This window comes from Drosophila serrata, unplaced genomic scaffold (genome assembly GCF_035046125.1).
Source record: "Drosophila serrata isolate PLE 108 unplaced genomic scaffold, ASM3504612v1 contig_275, whole genome shotgun sequence".
Taxonomy (NCBI): Eukaryota; Metazoa; Arthropoda; class Insecta; order Diptera; family Drosophilidae; genus Drosophila; species Drosophila serrata.
This window is the reverse complement of record NW_028257173.1, coordinates 3,654,808-3,673,866: the sequence shown is the minus strand read 5'-3', so window position 1 is coordinate 3,673,866 and position 19,059 is coordinate 3,654,808. Positions and strand designations below refer to the sequence as shown.

At 42.9% G+C, this 19,059-nt stretch overlaps 1 protein-coding gene across 8 annotated transcripts in view; it reads left to right on the top strand.

Annotated features, from left to right (window-relative positions):
- LOC110183951 (uncharacterized) overlaps window positions 1-18,856 on the top strand; it is a 44,271-nt gene extending 25,415 nt beyond the window's left edge. Inside the window, exons 3-7 of one of the 8 annotated variants that reach the window (XM_086834814.1) lie at window positions 9,163-10,876; window positions 10,940-11,720; window positions 11,953-12,683; window positions 12,740-13,113; window positions 15,191-18,856. In XM_086834814.1, the coding sequence (XP_086690940.1) occupies window positions 9,210-10,876; window positions 10,940-11,720; window positions 11,953-12,683; window positions 12,740-13,113; window positions 15,191-15,240 (3,603 nt within the window). In that variant the 5' untranslated portion in view covers window positions 9,163-9,209 and the 3' untranslated portion in view covers window positions 15,241-18,856. Of the gene's footprint in view, window positions 1-9,162; window positions 10,877-10,939; window positions 11,721-11,940; window positions 12,684-12,739; window positions 14,073-15,190 lie in introns of all 8 variants that reach the window. The other 7 variants (XM_086834812.1, XM_086834810.1, XM_086834808.1 and 4 more) reach the window with 7 other exon arrangements.
- Window positions 18,857-19,059: the final 203 nt, after the last annotated feature.

Below are 19,059 nucleotides of genomic sequence, written 5' to 3'. Positions count from 1 at the left end.
TATGTTTTCTTTAGACTTACCATGTCAGACCCAACTCTCTCTCTCACTATATATATAAATATATATATATGTGCATACATATATCCTTGCAGGATGTGCGAGGGTGTGCTGAAACATGCCGGAAGTTAAATAGGAAATTTTATATGCTTTTATAACTGTGCACGTGTCTACAAGTGGCGAGCTCCTAGTTTCTGCTGCTGCTGCTGGTTGCTGCAACCAAAGCAAGGAGTTCTCAACTGCTGTATGCTTTTCATAAACAGCAGAGTTTAAAATATTAGTAGATTTCAAGGAAATACGAAATTATTAAAGTTTCAACCAGAAATATATAGGTTTAAATGTAGAAAAACTATTTAAGTGCTTTCTCTCATTTTCAATAATTCTTTTTGAAATATTACTACTTTAAAATAACATTTTATTGGTTCTAATAATGTGCTCATATTTATATATATATATATAGCTGTGCTACCTTGCGGCAAGTTGTTCGTTTGATGAAGTGCCGCTCTCGGTTGCGGCTGTGGCTTTGACTGCAAGTTGCAGCAACTTTTGAGGCAAGTGCGTGCATCCTGCATCCTTGCCGCATGCCTAAAAAAGAAAAACTTTCGCACACGTGTATACACGGGTTTTCCATCCCCAGAGCAAATCGAACTTACCTGTAGAACGATAGAAAATTCGTAGCAAAACCAAAATCGCTGAAAGGTAGGCAATGAAATATTGCTGATTGAGTTGTGACGACAGGCAGCTGCGATTTATGTAATTTAATGATACAAGTTATTGACTTTATTTTGGTTGAATTTATTTTTCTATAAGCCTGTGATATTAATAATCATTTCCATTGGGTATGGCGAACAGCGCAGCAAGCTTATAATAATAAATAAATAAAAGCTTATTATAATAAATAAATAATGTATGAAAAGTGCATTACATGTACATGCCATTCTGCAGTATGCGAATTATAAAAACAAAAATTTACATAAAAGTTCAAAGCAGTTTATACAACTTTAAATTATAGTTCTAACCAGATTCAACGAATTCTGTTTTGAAAACTAGTTTCCAAATTCCCCTGCTTTCTCTTAATGCTTCCTTAATTTTCCCATTTCATTCGAGGATCGAGCAAGTAAACTGCAACAAATTATTTTCGTTTCGTTTTTCCTTCTTTTGATAACTGCCAAAAACCCCTGAACAATGCTGTCTGCATTTGTGCGGCTTCATTACACCTCCTTGGTAGGTTCCATCCACATCCACATCCACATTATCCTTCTCCTCGTCCGCATTCACTAACCAGGCAACACTTTTTCAACCACAGCAGGATATATGGATATAGGGATGCAAGCAAGGAGGTTGTGTGTGCCCGGAGGATTGCAGATGGAAAGGCTTCAAGCTTCACATGTTGCACTCGGGAAACTTTCTCCCACTCTCTCCCCCCCTCTCTGTGGGCGAAATTGAGCTGCTTCATTTAGCTGTGGGGTTAAAAGGGGGAAGAGGAGGAAACATGGAGCAGGCAAGAGTTCCGGGAAACAAGTGCAGCAGCAGCAGCAGCTGCAAACAAACAAACAAGTCGAGTTTTTGGACATGGGAGCACACACACACACTTTCCAGTGCTTCCGTGGCCAAGTGTTTGATTAGAAAAGTTTACAGAAAAGTTTCTCAAAAGATTTGGCTTCCATTCTCTGGTCCACCCTCAGCGTCTGGTCAATATTGGAGCAGCTTTTCCAGAGGATCAGCGGCATGTCCGGGTTCATAATTGCACAGACAGGCTCGGAAATTAACTGAATGTACAAAAAAAAAGTGTTCCCCCTGCATTTATCACTGTGCCTACAGGGCACACAAGGATATGCAGGTCCTGGCTCGATGGCCGGCTCAAATGTCAAGTGTCCGTGTCTGATGCTGACCAAAGGCATCCTTCCGGACCAGCATGTCCTTCCTAACTCGACAATGGCTCCTCTTTTTGGCCTTGTCTATGGTGCAGAGAAAGAAATATAAAAATGGGAGCTTGGTTATATAAACGGAATTGTTATAGATTTTATAAAATATTTTTTAGAGACTCTTTAAGGCTCATAAACTAAGTTATTTTTTGATTATTTATTTATATTTTCTGCTACATATTTTGTATGAGTTTTCCTTCAGTGTAGCAGCGTATAAAAATGCATGACCGCAACACATTTCTCAACCAAAAACCCTCCTTCTACCTCTTGTTGTATCCCTTTGGCTCGAAAGTGTTAAAATGTTGATTGTCCTTTTTTGTCGGCGCCTCATGTGTCTGTGTCTGTGTCTGTTTCCTGTGTGTGTGCGTGTGTGTGTGCGTGTCTGTCTGCCCCTGTGTGTATGTGTGCGTGTTAAGTGTTTGTGCTTTGCAACGCCTTCAGTTGGAATCCTTTTCCTTCCTCTGTCTCTCTCTCCGAGCCTTTGTGTCGGCGGCGTCTCGTGCGTGTCACAAATAAATTTTTAAGTAGCATTTGTGTTGATTGCCTTAAAAAAGGACACGGCAAAATCCGTCGACCAAAAGCAGCATAGTCATCCCAAAAAAAAAGAAAAGAAAACCAAACCCGCATCGCAGCTCGTCTCGTTTTACGGCCTCAACTTAGGCTCTCGACCAACTGAAGTGCGCTTGAAATCCACATTATTTTCTCCTCAGATGGCTTTCTTTTTTTCCTTTCATTCAGTTTCCGGTTTTCCCATCAAGTGGATCTTGTCGTCCTTCTGGTTGGTTAACAAATTAAGTGCGGCATCGGGATTGGGACAAATTAAAATGGTTTAAATTGAAAGGTTACCTTAGCTATTAATAAGGTGTGTGTGTGTGTAAGGAGATTAAATTTTGGGTTGAAAAATATATGGGTTTGTAGCTGTTTTTCTATAAACCTAATTAAATTACAAAATTAAAGTAAATGAATTGTAAATTCTGAAAATTTACAAACTATAATTTGAAAGAATCAGGAAATCTTCAAGATCTGGAAACTGAAAGAAATAATTTCAATCTATTTAGATTTCAAAAATATATTCCTAGCTGAAGCACAACTCTTCAAACTATTATTTCTTGTATTTTGGTCAGGGTGTTGTTTCAATATTTAATTATTTTATAAATAAAATATAATTTAGTTTTCTAGAAATAAATCGAAATAATCTATTAGCTGTAATTTTTAAGCATAATTCTGTCTCATGGAATTATTTCTTGGACTTAACATTCTTCGAAAGACAACATCCTCTTTTACTAACATTATCCTTACATTACCCAAGAGAGCAGACCGCTTCATTTCTCTTTTACTCTCTCTTGCATTTCTCTTTCATCTCTTCTCTTACTTAACATTTCTCTCTGTTCTTGGACTGTTATGGCATCCTTTTAACAGTTTTGGTGTCCTCTGCTGCTGCTGCTGCTGCCGAAGAGCAACCAAAAGCAGTAAAAGCAGCATCCTTTTCACAGCATCGTTTTCCCTGTGGAAATTCAACCGCGGCGGTTACTTCTTCAGTTGTTGTTGGACCGCAAGAGCGATTCGTTGTGTTGCCGGATGGAAATTTTCTAACAAAAAATTAATAATAATAAACATTGGCATTAAAGAGAGAAAGAGTGAGAGAGCAAGAGCGAGAGTGTTTGTTTTCGGTTTATTTCATTTTTTTTGCTCCTGCTGCTGCTGCTTCTGCTTCGGTTAAACAAAAGAAAATCCTGCTGTTAAAACCGACGACAGACGAATCAAGTAAGTGTCTGTGTGTGTGAGTGTCTGTGTGTGTGTGAGTGTGTGAGTGTGAGTGCAGACAATGCAAACGGGGCGCATTAGCAACGTTGTCCTGCCATTTGTTGTTGTTGTTGTTGTTGATATTTTTTGTTCCTTCTTTGCTGTCTGTTAATTTGCATGTGCGCGGGTTCATGGATTTCTCCTTGCGGTTTTTACACTCAACATTTGGTTTTTTTTGGATGCATTTTAAAGATTATTATATTTCCTACTATTTTATAAAATGTTGTACACTCTTATCCTTTTGTTCTTAATTTTCTTTTATGGAAGTATTTAAAATTAAACTTTTCAGCAGTTTTTTAGGCTTTTAAATCATTTGTTTATTTTAGTTTAATGATTTTTGTAACTAATTTACAACATTTCCTAATAATCTAAAATTAAAATCCAGAGCCATCATGGCGTATGAGTAATATGACCCTAGCAGATGACAACTTCCTCTCTTTTTTAAGTAAAAAACTAAGAAAAAAGGAACTTACTAAAAGAAAATAATGTGAAAATATATGCACATATTCATGGCCACAGGGCATCGCAGCAGGTGATTGAGAACATATGCTAACATATGCTCACACTCCCTCCCTCATAAACCCCAAAGTGGGAAAATGGGTAACAAAATCCAACTAAAGTAAATTAAAAAAGAAAGAATAACTCATACTTTTAGTAGCAAACTTCTATATTAATATTCCGCCTAGAAGCTCAAGTAAATTCCGGCCACTCAACTTTAATCAAAAGCGGAAGCGGAAGCGCTTCCAACTTCCGGTAAAAAAAACTTTTTTTTTCGCGACCCAAACTGAAGTAAGCGAGGAGGAAGAGCTAAATGCCAAAGTGTCTTGAAAAAAAATAAAGAAGAAATTACAATTTGCTGGCTAGGCGTGGCCAAGACTTGAAACTCCTTACAAAACACCAAAAGAAATCACAGTAGACAAAGTTTCGACCTTGGTATTTATCTAGGAAAAGTAAAGAAAAGCGTGGCACTTTTCCCTTATGCTGCTGTCTCATCGGTGTGAATGTTAAATGTGTGTGTGTGTGTGTTTGTGTGCGGGTTAGTGTGTCTTTTGCTAGTGATTTGCCAATATGTGTGGGGTGACTTTCACCAGAAACGGATTTCTACGTGACAAATCTTTATTTAATTTCAAAAATGCGAAATAAACTTTGACATTTGTTGAGATTTATGTGAAGGCAATAGAAAAGCTTTGCTTCATCTCTGCAAATTTCAGACTTTATCTTAAGAAGCCTGGTTAAGAGGGGGTCGGGTAAAAGTGGCTGACTCTTGTATAAAAGTTTTGACTGCCTTGACGGTTTTAGTAATGGCAACTGAATCCTTAAATAATAACACGGGAAAGGAAACAGCCTAGCTAATGAAAGTTTTTGGGTCTCAACTTATTTCGAAATGAATCTCTTTTAAAACTTAAATGCGGGCTTCATTTAAATCCTAACTTTAAATAGATATATATTTAATTTACATTTAGAATATGTTTCAACACTTTAAGGACATTGTTAATTATTAACTTGACTGCCCCTCTGTGCTTCTTTCATTTTACGATGTCTGTTATTAAATTTTTCGTACCAATTCGCATGGCCATAAACCAGGCGATAACTTCCTGTCGAACGGATCATGAAATTAAAATGAAAATGGCCAATGATGCCATGAAATGGAGGAGGAGCGCTTCGAAAGCGTTAGTTTGCCATCGAATAAACAAATTGATGATGAATAAACATTTTCAGACCCTTTTTCGCCTTTTGGTTAAGGTTTCTTATTTACTTCTCTGCAGTTTGCAGTTAATTTGTAGCAACAACACGGTTTCCCGTCTCCCGTTTCCGGTTGCCACACTTCCCTTTCCGTACGCTCTCTCTTTCTCTCTCTTTTGGCTGGCAACCAAATGACCAAACAAGGAAATTGGCTACCAGGACGCCACTCGGTCCACAGGATCTTAACGATTGCAGTGGCAATTAAGACGGGAAAATTCGAACGAAATGTTGGCATTTAATTTGATGAAAATGTTAAATTATGTAGCTATTTCGTAGTATTTTGTCACCACAGCTTAAAGTATTTATGGCTGAAGTCGTAATTTCTTTGAAGTATTTAATTAGTAAGCATGAAAATTCATGGATTTTCCAAGAGACCACAAAGCAGAATTGCAGTAAAACACCTTTTTTTTAAATATAGCCTTAAGGAATGCTTTAATTGGAAAGATTCCTTTAAATAAATGTTTATTACTCTGATTATTATTACTTTTTAAGAATTTCATTTATTTGTTTATTAAGTTTTATAAATGCTGAAGTTCGACACATTTTAAAACCCTTAACTAAACTCATTTCTTTTAATTTTCTAGATTTTTCATTTACTTTCTAAGATCCGCATTTCCCTCATATTGATTCTTAATTAAAAATTTAAATGCCTAAATTTTAATTGCAATGACAAAAAGTTAACAAGCCAAGCCCAAAACCATCCCAGAACCATCAATCAAACTGGCCAACGCTCAACAGTTTCAAGTCCAAGGAAAGGTTTTCCACAGTCGCCTCATTATCACCGAAAAAAAATCCAGGAAAAACCCCACAGAAAGAGACTAAAAACCAAAGAAAAGAAGCCTTAGAGCGTCAAAATGGGTGACAAAAAGGAGCCGAGGGGGGATAACAGGGATAACTGGGAGGATTGCCAGGACAACGGGCTAAGCCCACAGTGAGATTAATTAAGTCCGCATAGGCTGTAGCAGCGGCGGGAAACAAGAAAAATACAAACAAACAAAACAAGAAGCAACCTCGCGGAACATCCTTGCCTTGCCTTGCCTTGCCTTATCCTTCGTAGCATACTTTTTGGCGTCGCGTGAGAAATTAAAATTTCGCATAAGCAGGTTGTGTGTACGTGTGTGCGTATTTACAGAACCAAGAACAACAACAACAACAAGTAGAAAAACTGGAAACTGAAAACTGAGAGAGCAAAATAAAGGCAGGAAAACATCAAAAATAACAAAAACCAAACATAAACAAAGGCAAATAAGCAGGAAGCAGCAGCAGCGCCGTAATAAGCGCGGCATCAACCATGCACAAGTATAAGGTGATCCTGTCCAGGACGAAACGAGGGCTACATAAAACAAACCCATAAATAAGCTGTTTTTCTTTATGGAATATCTGGGATTTTAAGTATTTTAGGAAGTGCTTTAGCTGGTGAACGAAAGTCAGAGTAAAATAAGAAGAAATTGTATATATTTATAGTATTTTCTTTCATTTATGAATTAATTAACGAACTTAAAGCATTTAAACTTAAAGAAATTAATATAAACTTTGGCTAGTAGCTATTTTGTACTAATTAAAAATAAAATCCCGACTCATTTGTTATTTAATTTACTATTTAACCTGAAATTAAGCTCAAGGCTACTAAGTGTTGTCCTAGGAAAGTGCACCAATTTCAATCCCTTTGACCAACCCCCAGTGACATTTAGGTTTTGAGTGATCGTTAGCAGTGACTCCTTGCGTACCTGTGTGCACCTTGATAAAGTGTCCTTCCAACCCTGAATACAACCCAAGCCACCCCTCACATACGCACACACACCCACACTCACTTAGACGCCTCTGTTAATGAGTTCCGCCTTGACGCTGATGAGGATGTAGGATGTAGGGATGTTGAGATGTAGAGATGATGATGGTATGATGGTCTGAAGGGGATGTAGGGGTTGCAGGGGATGCCCGGCTGCTGGGAAGGATGATGAGCTTGTTGCTCTGCGACAATAAACGTGTTGAATGTCAAGAGTACACAGGGACACAGCCTAAGTCTGTGTGAGAGATGTGTGTGTTTACACGGGAAGAAAATGGGGTAGAATATTAAAGAGAAGCTTTAATAAATATATAAACATATTCAGTATTTAGAAAAGATCATAAGGGGTCATTAACTCTACAGAATTAAATGAAATATTTGATTATGTCTTAAATATTTTTCAAATATCTTTAAATTCAAATTTAAATACATTATTAGCTCATTTATTTCTCTCTCTGCATTCCTTCGCTTGTGTGATTTTGTATTTTCCACGCTATCTCTCTTCTCTCTCTCTCTTTTTATATAATTAAATATGTTACTTAAATGATGACACCAGAGAGATGCTTCATCAAATTGGAGCGTTTTTTTCGTGTCCCCCTTTTCTGCCTTGTCTAAGCCAAAACACAATTGCGGTTTTTGTGGGGGAGTTAGACACACACACACACACACACCCACACCCACACATGTGGGCAATAAAAAACACTTAAAAAGCAAAATTACTGCATTTGATAAAAACGACACCCCAAGGATTAGCTTAGTGGTCCGGGTCCGGGGAGTTTTGTGTGCTGAAAAGCGGTGAAGGCTTCCCGAAAATTCACTCATGCAAAAAGGTTGACCTTCATTGGGTCTTGGCCCTTTATTTATGTCTCTCTCTGTGTGTATGTGTGTGTGTGTGTGTCTGGGTATTTGAAATTTTCCAGCTCCCTTAGTCAGCCTTCTCCTGCTCCTTTTCGCAGTTTTCCCTTTTCAACTTGGCCAACTCCAATTAGCCTTAAAATGGATTTGTGTTACGCACAAACTACAATACATTTACCTTCGAGATTTGTTGAGCGAGCAGCTCTCAAGTTGCCTGCCTGCAGGACTCCCAGGACTCTCGAATGATTTTCCATTATCCCTTGCCCAATTTCCCCGGCTGACTTTCCTGTTGATTTTACGCTACTTTTGTCGCATTTTTGGCGGACAGAAAATAAAAAAAAAGAGGAGAAAACATTTCATTTTAATATCCTGCAAAGGAAGTTGGCAAAACCGAAGCAACTTTTGTTATAATCACTGGGGAGGGGATGTAGCGGTATTCGATGGGGAGGGAAGAGAGGATATCTGGGGAAAATGTGAAAATATTTAGGAGACTTACACACACATATATGTATGTATACCCGCTTGCTATTCATGTGTTATGCCCTGTGCGTTAATGTATGTGTAATGACTTGGCCAAGTGTGGAAATCTGCATTTACGGCAGCCTTTGTATCGCATTTGGGATTTAATTTCCTCCGTTTCGTCGCTGTCAGTTCTCATTTTGTAATACCCTTTTAAATGGCTGAGAAGTAGAAACCCTGGAAAATCTATCAAATATAATTTATTTGTATTAATAAAGAATAATTTAATATTTATTATGATTATTTATACAAACTACAAGTCAACATTGTTTTCCTTAAACATTATAAATATTATATAGAAAAGTACAGATAAATAACAAAAGTCAAATATCCTTACAAACCCAATTGGCTTTAGAGAAAACCCACACTAATTACTCTCATAAATTATTCAACAACATTGTCTGTGATGCAATTCCATGCAAATAATTATCACAGAATTGTGACCAAAATGTAATTAAATTGGTTTTTCAAGTCATTTTCCTTTCATTACAAATACAAACCACAACTAACAGGACATCTCCTTTCCTATCCTTGCAGTTAACTAAGACATTGTCCAATCAGGACCTAGCAGCAGCCACAGCGACATGGACCTACCGTCCATGGTTCAGCGCTCGGGGGATACGCTCATCGTGCGCAGCGTGGTCAGCGGTAATCAGCTGTACGCGGAACAGGGACAAAATCACCACAATTCCGCTGCCGGCAGTATGAGCAACATTGCCAGTCTCATTGGCAGCAACAGCGGCAACAGCAATGCCGGTGGCAGCAACACAGCCGTCTCTCAGGTAAGCTCGTCACTCCTAGAGCGGCATGTGGAACGTTTTCGGTTGCAGCAATTGCTGCAACAGCAACAACAGGCCGCCGCTGCAGCTGTTGTGAACAGTGTGCAGCAGCAACAGCAGCAACAGCAGCAGCAACAACAGCAGCAACAGCAGCAGCAGGCAGTGCTCAGCCTGGATGCCAAGGAGGAGGGTCTGCCGCAGTGCAAGATCAAGCGAAACTATAGCTGCAATCATTGCGCCTACTTCACCCAGAACCCGCGCTATCACCTGACGCACCTGCGGGACGTGCACGGCGAGAAGATTGTGATTAACAAGTGCAAGCTCTGCCTGTATGCCTCACGTCACTTCCAGAAGCTGGTGCGGCACATGAAGATGGTGCATGGCTGCACGGACGGCATACCAAGTGGACATGGTCAGGCGCGTGGCAAGCGCGGCATGAGCCGAGAGGCCCGCAAGCGACGCCTCGAGGAGAGCGTGGGTGTAATGGGTGGCCAGTCGCTGTCGGTGACGGTGCCCGATGTGCCCACACTGGAGCAGGTGAAGCGAGAACTGCTGCTGCAGGAGGAGAAGCTGCAGCGGGATATCCAAGCCTTCAAGCAGCGCCAGCAGGAGGAGCAACAGCGCGAACAGCAGCAGCGGGAGTTGGAGCTGGTGGCCACCAGTGCGTATGAGCGACAAATGCGCGATTATGAACGCCAGTCGCCCGCCGAACCGCCCACGCCCTCGCCCACCAGCGGCTCAGCCACGCCCCCGTCCAATGGGGAGGAGCCACAGAATCGTCTGCTCAAGTGCAGCGCCTGCGAGTTCACCACCCTCTATCGCACCCAGCTGCGGGCCCACGAGCTGGCCGAGCACGGCAAGACCAAGTTCTTCCGCTGCGACAAGTGCAGCTATGTGACCCACATCAAGGCGCGGTTTAGCAAGCATGTCAAGTACCATTCGATGCCCATGATCAAGTGCGTCACCTGCGATTTCCGCACACCCTACAAATGGAATCTGGACAGGCACATGAAGAATCATGGCGGTGCCGGTGCCTTCAAGTGTGCCGCCTGTGACTTTACCGCCGATATCAAGCAATCACTGACGGTGCATGAGATGAATCATCATGTGCCACCGGTGGGCAATGCTGGATCCATTTGGCCCCGTCGTCAGAACAAAGTGGGAGCCAGTGAGATGTGCGATGATTTCCTAAGCGATTCCGCTGAACTGGAGGATCAGTATAATAACAACAATGTGGATGATGATTTGGATGGAGTTGAGGATGTGGACGAGGCGATGAGTGGCGGCGAAGAGCAGGCACTGCATCATCACCAGCATTATGGCAAGCGGAGCAAGTACGATGACGAGGAGGAGCCCACGGATCTGTCGCAGAAGGGAGGCTGCTCCTCGGATACCTCCAGTGTGGGCACCACCACTCCGCGGGCCCAGCGACCAATGCCCAATCTCATACCGATCAGCAAGGGACCCAAGGAGTGAGTATTCATTGGAGAAGTTTAAAGGCTAATTAGATTATTAATTTTTATGTCTCACCTTAGTGTGTTGAACCTGTCCAAGGAAACGAATGCCTCGCGCAGTTCCCTCACCGAAATTGCCTCCATGTTCTTTAATGAGAAGCAAATCTCGGAGATGCTGGACAAATCGGATGTCCCTCAATTATCCCCTGCAACGACAGTGGCCTCGCACAACTCTTCGAGGAGCCAATTGACCCGAAAGTCCAGCTTTATGGACAAGCTAAAGACGGGGGCACACCAGGAGAATCTGGTTTGCCAGTGCGGTCATGTGGCCAAGTGCCTCTCTGAGTCCATCATTCATGGCAAAACCTGTCATGCCTCCGCCGTGATCATTGACGATGACGATGCCGGGCTCCATGAAGACGATGCCGATGATCGTCTAGAAATCGATGAGGATGACGATGACCATCAGTCCCACTCTGCCTTGAATCTCAGCGTGACGGGATCGACACGTTGCCAGCACTGTCGACACCGTTGCAAGTCCTCCACGGATCTGTTGCACCATCTGACGCAGTGTGTCGAGGCCATACGTTGTGCCAACGAAATGTATGACTCCAATTCCGGTGAGAGTGGCGGCGAACGTCGTCCAGACTCACAGAGCTTGCAACAACAGGCCGCCGTCCAGCAGCAGAGAGTTTGCATTTGGAACAAGGCAGCCAAGGAGATAGCTGCCGCCGCATGTGCTGCTGCAGTGCAGCAGGAGAACAGCAGCAAGAGTCTGGTCAAGTCACCGGCTGGAAGTCAGGGAACCAGCAACGAGGAGAACAGCTACTATGGTGTGGAGACAGCGCCCGGCTACGGCGAGGTAAGTCCGAACTCCACTAAGCACTGAAGCCACACAAAAAGATCCTTTGAGTTATTAGTTATTTGTTGAGTTTTTTTATTCCTTAAAAGAAAGTCTTTAAAATTCATAGAGCTATAGGGACCTTCCTGTATTAGTTTAGTTTTTCTTTAAAACCCATCCTCGACCCCAGCACGAGCATATGCCACGTCAAAATGAAATTTGACTCTCTCACGCACTGCAGGTAACCAAAAAGATGACGCCCGAGGAGGAGGCCGCCAACTCGTCCCTGAAGAAGGTCTACAAGTGTCCGCACTGCAGCTTCTGGGCCTCCACAGCCTCCCGTTTCCATGTCCACATTGTGGGGCATCTCAACAAGAAGCCCTTCGAGTGCTCCTTGTGCTCGTATCGCTCCAACTGGCGCTGGGACATCACCAAGCATATCCGCTTGAAGACCATTCGTGATCCTTCGCACAAGACCGCCAAGGTGCTGATGAACGATGAGACGGGACGTCGTAACTACACCAAGTACAACAAGTACATTACCCTGATGAAGGTCACCGAGGAGGATGGTGACCCGAAACTGATGAAATCCGGTGAGATGACACCTAATCAGGTGGCCTCGCTGGCCTTCCTCAAGGACTACACCAAGGTGGGCAATGTCACGGGTCAGGACATCACTCTAGAGCCAGTGTTGCCTAGTAAGCCAAGTGCCTTGGACGATGCCCATTTGGCGGATAATCTTATACGTATCCCATTGCTGGCCACCATGATGAATGCAGCGATGGCCCAGCAGCAGCATCAGCAGCAACAGCAGAAGGAGCACCAGTCCACGATGATCACACCTTCGGTGACCATATCACCAGTGAAGAGACAGAACCAGGGATCCGGACTGCAGGGAAAGCCCAGCGACGATCTCATCACAGAGGTGCACCAGGAGGGTAATGAGAAAAGAACCGTCTACCGGTGCCGTAAATGCAACTTCGGGTGAGTATAAAATTGGATTTTCTCTAGAATAATATTTAATAAAATTATTATGACAGCCACCAAAACCGTGATGCTGTGTTGGCGCATGTAAAGATCCACTATCAGGATGCCAGCTACCCCAAGTCCAGCTCTGCAACCAGCAGCACCTCGCCACTGCAGGTCTCTGTGGGCGGTAATCCACAGTTCTACATGAACAAAGTCTTTGCCGCCATGTGCCTGTCACAGCAGTCACAGGGTTCACCCGGTTCGGGTTCACCAGGATCCAGTCAGGCCATACCGGCTGGACTGCTGCAGCGGGCCATCCAGGAGGCCCAACATCTCACACCGTCGCCCAACGATAGCGCTCTGAGCGGGCTCGCTCTGGCGTTGGCGGGCGGGAAGCCACAAGCCAATACGACGAAAGCCAGTGCCGCCTCCATTTTAGAGCATGGTGAGCAGAAAGCGAGTCAAAACGAGGCAAGTGCCGACAGTCTGACGTCGCCGAACACCACCACCACAAATACGAGTACCAAAGCCACCACTAGCACCATCAAAGACACAGCCAGATCGCTGCAGGATCTGCTCACATCACCGCGCAGCGCCAGAAATGGAAATCATCATACCTCTAATGCTAACAGTAGTAACTCGGTTGTGGTTAATGGACTCCTTCGGCAGGATGCCGCCTACGTCGCCTCATCCACCAACACCAACAACAATACCACAACACCCAATGCATCAACGCCTCTGCCAGTAACTACCACTCCTACTCCTATTTCTACTGCCACACCATCACCATCAGCTCTTTCCAAGTCCCTGGCTCATCATCAACTGGGTGCGGTCTCATCCCCATCATCATCATCTTCCTCATCATCCCACAATCTTAGCCAGCGACATGCCTGCACTCCACCACCACAACACCTGGCAGCGGGTCTAACTCATGCCCACTCCTCCATAGCCACTAACACGACAGCAGCCAATAATCCCAGCCAAAGCCAAGGCCACAATCCCAATTCCTTTCCCTTGTCATCGTCGTCACCGTTGTTATCGTCGTCGTCTTCGTCGTCTGCATCTGCCTCCTCGTCAGCATCCTCGGTGGCGTCCTCTGCATCCGCCTCATCCTCTTCCTCGACATCTTCACCACCGCCGCCAGCGTCATCTTCCTACCTGGCAGCGATGGCCCAGCAGCATCAGCAGCAGCAACAGCAGCAGCACCAGCAGCAGCAGCAACAGCATCTGCATCAGCAGCAGGCATCAGTTTCCGTGCAGATGCCACACCCACAGACGAGATTCCATAGCCATAGTCCAGGTAGTCCCGGCCTCCTGACCATGGCCGATGGCGATCGACGCGATCCGTCGCCATATCGCTGCGGCCACTGCCACCAGGTGTCGAATTGGAAGCATGTCATCCAGGTATGGCCCAGTGCACTTTAATGGTTTTGTGTTTTGTCCCATTCAAAAACCGAAACGAGCCGCCGCCGATCCCACCGAAAGTTTCGTTTTTGATCGAATACCTAGATACCCTTTTTGAGAAGCCAGAAGCAAGTGAACTTTGGAGGAAGAAATCTTTCATAGAATGGGGGTTAATGGGGAGAAGCATTTGGAGGGAAGTAATTATTCCTAAAAGCTTTGTTACAAGTTCTTTAAACAAGTTATATAAAGAGTACTGAAGATGGGTTAATGCTAGATTGTTCCTTTTCAATTTTGGAATATATTTTAGATACCAAGAATTATAAAAATGTACACAAAAACTCTGTTTAAAATAGCTTACATTCTTGAAAGAGAAAAAGGTTGTGAAAAGATTCAGTATTCAACAATCTAAATAGCTTATATTGCCACAGTTCCTAGTATATTCTGTTTATAATAAAGTACATCCTCTGCTAGTTAAACACCCAAACGATGACTAAACCTTAAGATAATCCCTTGTGAGCCTTTAGCAGTCGTCCCCGATCCGTCACCTTTTGTCATCCAAAATCTCACCAAAAAAAATATCCATCTGTGTCCGTAGTCCCTGCGCTGCGCTGGTAAATATGCAAAGTCAATATTGTATCCCCCGATATTGTTATTATTCCCTGATTAATAATCAATAGCTATCGATTATCTGTTTAAATACATATGTGTGGTGTCTGGTCTTGCTTTTGTTGTACCCTACATATATATACATATATATGATAAACGATTAACTATAAGAAAATCATTGGTGAAAGTCTTGCTTGCTCTGTCTCTTTATTTACCTCAAACTAAATGTAATCCATAAATTCGTTAAATCATGATAAAAAAAAAACAAAACCCATGACACCATGAAACCTAAGTATAATTAAAAACCAAGCTAACCTTTCAGGGATTCCCATTACGGTGCGAGGGTTTTCGATTGGGCTAAACTCATGGTTATTCTTGCCTTTGAAAAAAGGATACATAAACACTCACACACATACACTACACAACACACCCACATAAAGACAGAAGGACACTCGATTAATATAATTAACATAAACAAGATACTAATTATTGATTCTTTCTCCCATCTGCAGCGGCACTGTCGCTTAAAGCATTCCGGGGATATTCGGATCGAGACCCTTGAGCGTGGAGCCAGTGTCTCGGCCAATGCACCGCCCATCTATCGACCATTGGGAGCAGGTGCCAGCAACGAGTCCCAATCCCACATCCCATCGAATCCCATCAATCACAACCTGAAGTCCGGCAATACGAACCCGAACAGTGCCCAGCTCCTGATGACCACCAAGCAGCTGGAACAGCTCCTCCATTCGCCGCTCTCCGCCAGCGCAGCGGCTGTGGTAAATGCGGCCAATACCCAGCAGGATATCCAGGCGGCGGCTGCTTACCTGGCAGCTGCCTGCAAGGCCGCCGTAGCCAGCGGTGGAAACGCTGAGGAGCTTCTCCAACTGCAACATAATGACCAGATTGAGATCACACGTCTGCCCTCGGCTGCAGATCATGGAGGTCACAACCTCAACAACAACAACAACAACAATACCAAGAGCAAGCAACAAAAGTGCCCGGTGTGTCCCTACATCTCGGAGAGCAAATCCCAGATGAACTACCATGTGTCCCTGCACAAGCCCACGCAATATGAGTGCCGTCTTTGCACCTTTGTTTGCGCCAAAAAGCAACACCTAAGCAGCCACATGAGGAGTGTCCATCAGCAGCAGATGGGAGCCGGAGGTGGAGCCAGCGCAGGTGGAGCAGCAGCCAGTGTTCCCTCCCTGGGTCTGGACTTTAGCGTGGCCCTCCAATTGGCAGCTGCCGCCAAACAGGTGCAACAACTGCCCGCCTCCACGCCGCTGTCCATTGATCTGTCGCAGCTGCAATTGGATGCCGCTGCCTCGGATGCCGAGCTTAATCCGCAGCAATTGCCACCGGAATATCAGTACAAGCTGATCAGCTACTGTCCTCGGTGTCCAGCCCGTTTTGCCCAGAAGCACAATGACGAGCGCAATGCCAAGCAGGAGTTGGAACAGCATTTGCTGGCCCACAGCGGCAGCGACCAGGATATGGAGCTGGAGCAGAGCTATGTGTGTGCATACTGCGAATATCGCACCGCCGAGGAAACCATGCTGCAGCTGCACAGAGCCGTGCACATGTCCCACTACCAGGAGAAGTGTCAGCAGTTGTACAAGAACTGCAAAGAGGATGTGGAGTATCCGGCACCAAAGTTGCTGCAGCTCACCGGTCCCGAGACCATTTGGGTGGTGGACAATGAGCTTAGCCTGCAGCTGCTTCAACAGACCACCACCGGTGAGGGGGTTAGCTCCTCGACCGGAAGCTATGATAACCAGAATTCCCTGCTTAAGAAGCAGCTAGAATCCGGCGGTGGTCAGGTGATTACCATTAACCGGGAAGCCACCGATGATGATACACCCCCGAAAGGTCAAGAGGAAAGCCCCGAGGAGGATGAGGAGCGACGTAGCACTTCAACGCCGTCGACTAGCGCCTCGGTGGCCACCAGTGACCTGGCTGCTGATGCCAGCAGTGATGCCGGCTCTATGGACATGCCCCAGTCGGCTTCCGCACCCGAACGTTGCCTCCACTGTCCCTTCGAGACCCAGCGGCACGAGGAGTTGCAGCAGCATCTCCAGAAGCATGCCTGCGTCAATCCACCGCCTCCCAATGCCCAGAAATGTGCCCACTGTGATTATAGTGCCAAGGGAGAAACCGAAATGGAGGAGCACACGGCCTTGCACTTTAATGCCAGCGAGAAACTAAAGTCCGTGGAGTTCTTCACTTGCTACGATCAGCTGGAGATCAGTGTGGAACAGGAGCCGCAGGATTCCGGTGAGTCCAAGCAGCAGGCAACGGAGCATAACAATAACCAGGACAATGTGATGAATGCCAATGTGCAGCAGGAGGAGCATACCAATCCAAATGCAGAGCAGACAGCTGCCGGCGAAGAAGCCACTGAGGATGAGCCGCCGGCCAAGAAACCCAGCACCAAGTTGATTCTCTACAAGAACGATGGCAACTTGAGTGTGAAGCCTTCTGCTCCTGCTGCTTCTTCCCAGGAGGAGCCAGCTACCGCCTCGGAGGCACTGAAGAGCGAGAACATCAGCGATCGCCTGCGACGCAGGACCCTGCGCGGAAGTGCCAATCATTTAGAGGAGTCGCCGGCCCAGGAACGACCCACAACACCGGACAAAATGATACTGGTCAATGCCAAGACGGGCAAAGTCATTTCCAGAAAGTAGGCCACCTCCAAAAAACAAGGCCCAACCTTTTATTAACTTTAATCAAAAACTATGCCTAGGTTTAACTTATTTTTTTATCTTTAATTTAGTTTTGGTTTTGTTAATATTTTGTTGTTGTTTTCACCTATTTTTTTTTCCTTGAGTATGAGTTTGTGGAGTTTGGGATTTGTTTTTGGGGCACCTTTTAAGGGGTTTTCTATTGTCACTAACACACCCACACAAATACACACACACACCTAGTTGGAACATGTTCCTGCACTTCAAATCTTTATTAAGCCATAAGTTAGTCATTAGTTATTCATATAATTTAAAGAAAAAACAATTCGAATACTTTATAAAAGATTTCTTTGCGTAATTAATTGCTAGAACGGTGCAAAATGTAATTTAAATTAATAGTAATGTGTAAATGATCAGAATGAGAGAAAACTATATAGTATATAGAATATTGGCTAATTAAGTAAGATGTAACAAGAGAAAACTTAAAACCCAACACACGAGCAAGAGATCCAAAAGCGTTTCAAAGAAATACATTTGTAGATAAAACTGTAAGAAACTAAAACAAAACAAAAAAAAGATAAATTCCAAATTAAATCTTGCTTTTTTAATTTTTATTTTGAATGGGAACTGTGATTATTGATAATTGTAAAAAACAAAAAAATATATATTAAAGAAGAATCGCGTATATCATGCAATGAATATGGTACTATATACATACTATATATAAATCTATACATATATATATATTTACACACAGCTGCTGCTAGAAGAAACACACAATGTAAAAGGCAATTCAAAAACATAACTGAGAGAATAGGGAAATTTTTTGCAATATTTGCAATATTATTCTTTGTACAATTGCAGCACACGGTTAAAATTAGTATATAATTTCTAGCTTTTGTTCTTATCATTATTATTATTTTTATTATTATCATTATTATTAATATTAATTGTTTTTGAACCTTCAGCAGTTAATCTTTGTAGCACAGTGTAGGCGTAAACAACACTGCAAAACAAACAAAATGTTATCATAAAATCTAAGCAACGGAAAAGAACACACATGTGGAATAGCGGGGCCATATATTTAAATAGTTTAAAGCAAACAAAAGAAAAGAATATTTAAACAAGAAGCAAATCAAAAACCAGAAGTTAAACAAGCGAAAAGTGTATACAGAACAACTTACTTGGGTATAACAAAAAAAAAAACAACTGTAAACCGCCTTTGATATGCATATATACATCTTATATCGAAACGATATCTATACACACAATATATTATTATATATTAAAATAGTCCTTAACATTGAACTACAATTAAACTTAAAGCTTAGTGTAAATAACTTAGTTTTGTTTACTACGCACACACAGATACACTATACACTGACACAAACACCAACACACACACAAGAAGATTTACGGCATTAAATTACAAAACAGAGAAAAATGTACAAAAAACAATTGTTAATAAAGAAATCAAATAAAAAGGAATACACACAAGTTGCATTTATAATTCAATGCTTTTATATAAATTTGATATAAATTAAAAAAAAAGAAAGTTAAAATATTATTGATGTGGTTAAAAGCTTTTAAATTTCGAAAAAGTTTATTTACACAATTATATATTGTATTGAATATGGAAGACCCTTTTCAGTTTGGTTGTTTTTAAAATAATTTCTTTATTTCTTCAGTTTCACAATAAA